Source organism: Helianthus annuus, chromosome 11 (assembly GCF_002127325.2).
Source record: "Helianthus annuus cultivar XRQ/B chromosome 11, HanXRQr2.0-SUNRISE, whole genome shotgun sequence".
Taxonomy (NCBI): Eukaryota; Viridiplantae; Streptophyta; class Magnoliopsida; order Asterales; family Asteraceae; genus Helianthus; species Helianthus annuus.
In genome coordinates this window covers 26,141,600-26,148,781 of record NC_035443.2, presented here as the reverse complement: position 1 = coordinate 26,148,781, position 7,182 = coordinate 26,141,600, and the positions used below count along the sequence as shown (strand labels likewise).

At 37.3% G+C, this 7,182-nt stretch overlaps 1 protein-coding gene across 1 annotated transcript; it reads right to left on the bottom strand.

Annotated features, from left to right (window-relative positions):
• Window positions 1–1,211: 1,211 nt before the first annotated feature.
• Window positions 1,212–2,836, bottom strand: LOC110908574. Its single transcript, XM_022153518.2, has 2 exons — window positions 2,571–2,836; window positions 1,212–2,145 (listed from the first exon to the last, which is right to left on the bottom strand). The coding sequence occupies exons 1-2, from the start codon at window positions 2,797–2,799 to the stop codon at window positions 1,364–1,366; spliced, it is 1,011 nt and encodes a 336-aa protein (XP_022009210.1). The 5' UTR covers window positions 2,800–2,836; the 3' UTR covers window positions 1,212–1,363.
• Window positions 2,837–7,182: the final 4,346 nt, after the last annotated feature.

Below are 7,182 nucleotides of genomic sequence, written 5' to 3'. Positions count from 1 at the left end.
ACATTAATTTTTTTAAATGCCAAATTTACCTTCATATTAACTGCCCAAATCGATCGCTGTTCGCTACTGTCCAAATTGCTCGCTGTTTGCTTGGCGTTTACTCGAAAAATACTCATTTAATTTTCGGATCGGTTGTAAACGAGTCGACTGGATTGGTTCGGTTTGCATATGAGCCAAGCACGACCAACGCTCTGCTGGGCACAATTTATTTTCTAACTTATTATATATATACAGAAATATAAAGTTATATTTATGTTTATAGATACCACTAATTTGGATTTGGCCTAATATATGCGAACATAGAATTATATTTATACATACTAGCCCAATTAGTTAAATAAAAAAATCACTAAATTTAAAAATAAATCCTTAAGCCAATAAGAGAGAGCTTTTTTATTTCTTTCTCTTATTAGTCACAAGTCGTTAATTGTCTCTCGCTATCACCCTAAGGGTGAAGGGGGTGCACACCTAATAGGTGAGTGCCCTCTCTTACGCCAAACCAATCCCCGTGTGCCACGTCAACTCCCCTCTTAAACTCCCCTAACACCCCCATTTGATGGCGCCACTCCCCTATTAGGTGAATTGGTTTTTTTTTAAAAAAAAAAAAAAAATAAAGAAAAACTGTGATTGGTCCCCTCTCTCCTCTCTCCTCTCTCTCTCCTCCCCTCTCATCGGTGAGCCGCCACCTACCCTCCCTCCTCTCTCTTCCCCGATTTCACCCACCGCATCAATGGCGGCACCCCCCGATCCGGCGAAACCCCTCCCCGATCAAGCATCCCGAAGGTGCCCCGTACCCCCTAAGCCACAATGTGATAAATGTTTCTGCAATCTGCTCATCGCCTCACCGGCCCTTGAGCCAACAATCTATGGAAGTCCAAATCACTCGTCACTCGCTTGGAAAAAGTTTGCGCCCGGAAAGTGCTTGTTCGGTTTTCAGCTCAGTTGTAAATGAGCTAACCGGCTCGGTTTGGTGTGTAAACAAGCCAAGCAAAAATAAAGATACGTTCCGTTCAGTTTGGCTCGACTCCAACTAAATTACATCTATGATTCATAGTTCCTTCATTTTTTTTCTTTATTATTATTATTATTATTATTATTATTATTATTATTATTATTATTATTATTATTATTGTTATTATTATTAACCAAACGAAAATTATTATGGGATGATTTAAATAATAAACCAAGAACTTTTGTTACGTGACACGTTATTAAAGTAAAAAATACACTTCTTCAATTTGGAAACAGAACATTACAATGGAAATTCACCAAGTCCATAAACACACTTTTATTAACTGATCATTTATAATGATCTGTGTTTCACGATTACATTCATCATTCCATAAACACCTTGCTTCAACCCTCATTTCTTGCAAACAATCCCATTTCCTTGGAACAACCCTTTAGCAGAACAATCCAACGTAACCATCTGCTTCTCATTCCCTACAACATTACTCGAATCAAACACGCAGTTTGCGCAATCCGCAGCCAACAACGAGCTAGTTTTATACTTGTCTTCGCCTCCCACAACCGCCATTGCCACCCCAGGTTTCGCCGGGTTCTTGAAATCCGGCTGATACGTCCTCCCCAACACGCCTTCAACGCCGTCAGAAAGTCCAGCAAACCTGAACTGAACTTCCAAATGAGCAAAGCAATCATCGGATGGAACATTGTAACCGTGAATTCGGTCATCTTCAGCGGTCACAGGAACCACATTTGCCAAAATCTCCACAACTCCAGGAATAGTTACCATCACACTGTTCAAACCGGAAGTTCTCTCCACTTTTATTTCTTCCTCACGTGACTTCCACGTGGAAAGCCCGCCGATGGGTAGAGAGATCTCTTCTCCGTCGTATGCGAATTTAAGGTGGTCGATTTCGCCGTCCCATGTGGCGGATTTGGTTGCTTCTAGAGAGAAAGTGTGGGAGTTGAAGAGGAGCCCAAGAGATTGGATCCAGGTGAAGTCCCTGGATCGGCCTGCGGGCCTGTGGCCGATGAATCGGCCGTTGATTTGGAGGTTGGAGTCGGAGATCAAGGCGAAATGCTCGTTGACCTTGCCGTGAAAGTAGAAGACAATGCCGTCTCCACCGATGAATCGTGGGTCGTAGCATGCTGATCCCGGGCTGTTACAGTTTGGTTTGCGGTCTGCGATAAGATATAAGAGAAAAACAAAAAAAATAGTCATAAACTTACTATATACAAATAGATGTGCATAAATCGGGTTCTGGGCCCAAACCGGTTCGGGTTAGGCCAAAGAAGGTCAAATCAGGTTCTGAGCCCAAACCGGTTCGGTTCGGTTCGGGTCTAATTTTTAGGGGAAATGAATCGGTTTGACCAGTTTGAAACTGGGTTTTAACCGGTTCAATTAGGGTTTGATCTGTTTCTAACCGACTTTAATGTATAGAGTTACGAACCGGTCAAACTTGATTTTTTCCCATTGTCAAACATTTTTTAATAACCATAAGAAGCCAGTAAATTAACTCACGGAACCACTAATACGCTGCTAACAGTTAAGTCCTTATAAAGTGTTAAGCCGAAAATTAAAAGGAGATAAAAGAAAGTATTGTTACGTTTGCATTCGGCTTTGCATTTTGGAGAATAGCAGTCGATGCGGCAAACTTTAGCGTCAGGATCATTGGACTCACTAGAGGGGCACTCCGAAGGGCAATAAAGGGTTTGGTGCTCGCAACGGGACCCTATGCCACAGTACGAGCTTGAATAAGCTTTGACTTGTGTGAGTGCACCAGAAATAGCAATTGTTGCCAAAGTGACAAGAAACAAACTTCTTTTGCTTGCCATTTTTTTTTGGTGTTTTTGGGTTAATTTGTTGTAGAAGAGCGTGTTGTAATGCTCTTTTTATAGGACATTCTTTGTACATGACTTGCGAAGTATGTAGGGGGTTCATTCACTTCTTTATGTCAACGTTTTAGCTTGCGAATGCTTGTAACTTTTATCTCAAGATATGGAAAAATTGGTTCTTAATGTTCATTTATTTTATTAGAAAAGATTCATATAATTCTTATCCTTGAAAGTTGCAAAGGAGTCGAACGTTTTTAGTACATGTTTGATCAAAATAATAAATGAATCCAATTATTAAGTTTTTTTTTTTGAGAATTATGTATCAGGTAGGGGCTCTTTAACAACTTCTGAATGGTTAAGTGTTGAACGAGTAAGATGTCTGAACCATTAAGTGTTGAATCGTCTGAACCATTAAAAGCCAGTGTAATGCAGCTTAACCGTTTAGAGTCAAATGTCTGACCAATTCAGATTAGAGTTATTAACAATTTCAATATAATAATGCTTAACCATTCAGAGGCAAATGTTTGAACCGTTCAGACATCTTCTCGCGAAACAAACAGGTTGAACCAGTAAGATGACTGAACCATTAAAAACTTCATTAATAGCTAAACAAATAACCCCTTAGTATTTTTACGTGGAACTCGAGTTGATATTTTTATTAAAGGTAGATTTGATAGATATTTTCAAGCTAGTTGACATCTCCAATTGAACTAGCTTACTTTCTAATGGAATTTTTTTTGCATGATTCAGTCACTAGGGGTTAGCTTTGTCCATCTTCTACAAGGGGGTCGTCGTCACAACAAATGGCGACCGATTTCAAGAATTATAGTCATATTAGAGAATGTGAGTGTAAGAGAATCCGACTCATCTCCATTTGTTGCGACGACGAGTTTAAAAAAATTGAATCTTCTTCATTTATAGTGGCGATGAGTTTTAGATCGTCCTACCTGTCCCCATTTACAGTGGTAATAACGAACACACTCTTACAAGCTTTGACATGGCTATAGTTTTATAAACTCGTCGCCATTTGTAGCAGCGATAACCCTATTGTAAAAGGTGAACAAAGCTAACACCCCTAGTAATGAAGGGGCATTTTCTGCCCCAATCCTGCAAAAAATTGTTACTAATTAATGTTTTTGATGGATATAATCGAATTATTTAAGCTTCTGAATCAAACATTGACTTTCCGGTAGATCAAATGATTGATTCAATAGTGCTTCAAGGTTTTCGTATTATTTTGAATTTTGATTTCTTTGCTTATTGCATGGCTAATTTTTGTGTTTAGCAGGGTAGGATTTGCTATTCAGAAAGGGGTAGCGGCGCAGCTTGTTGCTCGTCTACCTACCATTAGTTTGTAATCGTATTGAGTTTGTTCAATTATAATAAAATTTTATATTGGACTTAAAAAAAAAAATTTAAATTTTTTTTACCTTCAGTTTGATTGTGTTTGGGTTTGTTTAGATGGCTAGGTTTTGTTTGTTTTTTTGTATTGTTTCACACCTCTTTCCCAATGGTTCATGTGGGAAATCAGGGAACCATATATTTAACACATTCTCTTAAGAAATTGGTCTAGTGGTAAATTGGTCTAGTAAAGGCGTATGTTCGATTCTTGCTTGTGCCATTTTCAAGAGACATCTGGGTGAAGGGACGCATCAGGACTTTAATCCCTGGTTCGAACCTGACGGGAGGCGAGGGTTTTTGGATTCCATCTGGTTCCCGCGCATCAAGGGGGCACAGTCTCATGACGGTCGATGAGTCGACCTTGGACATAGCCCCGAACAGGGTGAGTTTACACGTGAGATTCTTTGCCGTTCAAAAAATTATATTTAACACATTAAATATGTCATAAAAATTCAGCTTAGAATGTTAAAAAATACTTAAAAAAAATAAAAGCGGAGCTTTTGCATATAAAAATGTGTAGAAACTATTCTAATAAAGAAAATCATTTTTGTAAAACAAAACCCTTTTAAGAGTTTTTAAGCATTTTTTAATGTTTTTAGTTTTTGAATCTATCTATACTTTCTATAAAAGGAGAAATCTCAATGACATAAGAAAAGCTGATGTGGTAGCCATAGAGGATGTCCAACAATGTTTTTATTATGTTATTACTGCATCATAAAGCTTAATATATAAAATCACTTTAATTTTCAAACCTCTGGCCCACATCCAAATTTCAAACATATGCCCACATACAAAAGCGTAAAGCTCTGCCCACATACAAAAGGGCAAAGCCACACTTTAAACCTCTGCCATCAAAACCTCTGCCCATATTCAAAATTCAAAATCTTGGCTCCAGATTCAAAATTCAAACCTACGTATAAAAAGTTCTTTTTAATTTCTCTGAGCTTTATCAACTCTCAACTCTCTTTCTCTAAAACTCACTTTCTTTCTCTCAAATCCAGACATCTCTCTGCTTTTTCTTTCACTAAACCCTAACGATGATGGGTTATGTGTGTTCTTATCCATAGATAAATGTGTGATGCTTCACAGTTCATGTTCAACTGTTTATTACACTTCCTCCATTCGCCGTCATGAATGCTCAACCTCCGGTACAAGTTGAAGATGAAGATGAATATGCTTCACAGGTACAAGCTGTTTCTCAACTTTGCTTACGTTGGTGAAGAGTTGCCTAATTCAGTAATTTGAGAATATAAACAACATAATTGCTTGTGAATATGAAGGAATCAAGTGTCGGTGAAGTGGATTTTGAAGCTGATTGTAAGAAGGATGATGGAAATGCTAGGGCAACTTCTATACAGCGACTGTAGAAGAATGTGAGATTAACTTTCCTGAACAACAAATCTTGAAACAAATGGATGGTTTATCCCAAAGCCGGTGCTGACCAGGTTTGACTTAATCGATCTACCTAATCCCCTCAAATTCATCTTCTTTATGATATGATTTATGGTAGTCAAACACACTATGTTTGTCTAATTGTTGTGCACACCAACTATTTGTAGAAAGTATAGATTCTATCACGAAGAGAATGAGCAGTGGTTATCGTGAAAAATTCATATGAAGATTCTTCCGTAATAAGTGGGGTTGCTTATAAGCTACCAACAAGCCACAACCTCAACTCTCTCTCTCTCTCTCTCTCTCTCTCTCTCTCTCTCTCTCTCTAAATTCCATATGAAGATGAGAACTAACAACAGCTGAATTTTACAGTCAGTGATGTTTCATCTCCACATATCTCTGATTTACTCAACAGGTTTGTGTACGTGTGTGTCTGTAATTTCTGTAACAAGAGATTGTTCGTATTCTGTCATGTGATAGCGAGAGCATAATAATTGTGCATTGTACTTCGTGTGTTGCTGAAAGTGTGATGAGTTTATGGAACAATTCAGTTTGCTACTGGAATAATTGTTGATTATGCAATTTGTGATCCTGTGTGTTTATTTAATACTGGAGATCTCTCTGTAAAAGTTTTCTAGGGCTCCAAATTGACAGTGAGACTATGGTTTTGTTATTGATGATTGAGTTTTAATTTGTTAGGTTTAGAAGATGAAAGGATGAATATAATCTGAGTTCACTTGTGTAGCTGTGTCTTTGTTCTTTTAGAGGTTAAAGTTGTTGATTTTTAGAAGATACTATAATACATATGTCATATGTGGATCTATTAATTTTGGTAATATTCTGAACTTCAGTTTAGTTTGTATGGGTGTTATACGTACATGGAAATATGTCAAATGCATAAGGTGCCGCCTAGCTCAGATGTTGTATCATGGTTGAAGAAGGTCATATATACTTTGCCACACTGAAAACCTATCTTTTGCGATTAAAACTTTTGTATTTGAAGCCTAACATTTTTCTTTCCTTCTTATTAGGCCATGCTTCAGAAACTCACATTTGTATTTCCTTCTTATTAAGGTGAGGTTTTATTTTCATGATATATTTTTAAACAAAATATAAAGCTACCGTATTCAGGCTCTCAGAGCTTTAATATGCCTTTACACTTGATAGTTTACAAAATTTGATTAATCCTAAGATGATCACATCTTAGGATTTTATAAGTAAATAATTACTTGATTACAGTTAAACAAGTAAATGTGGGTGTAATCTGCTTCTTTGTCTTCTGGTACTTTTGGCCCCCTAAATCTGTTAAATAAGTAATTTTCTGTATCAAAAGAGGGATTTTGTATATTATGGGACAAATTATGTATATATTAGAAGAAATTATGTATTAAATCCTTGCTGCAGATGGCTCCGGAAAGTAATTGGACTACCGCAAAGTTTACTTTACCTGAAGATTGGTTTGTGGAGAAGGTACCACGTAAATCTGGAAATACTATTGGCAAGGTATATGAATTTGCTTTAAAATTATCGTGAGAATAAGGATCTGTTTTAGAGAGAGTAGTTGAGAGTGTATTGAGAAAAATGATACTA

What these genes read in the sequence shown, in the direction of transcription:
- LOC110908574 (XM_022153518.2), bottom strand. Translation starts at nt 2,799, where the DNA reads ATGGCAAGCAAAAGAAGTTTGTTTCTTGTCACTTTGGCAACAATTGCT. An exon ending in ATGCAAAGCCGAATGCAAAC is followed by an intron (nt 2,146 to 2,570) that starts GTAACAATACTT and finishes ATCTTATCGCAG; the next exon opens with ACCGCAAACCAAACTGTAAC.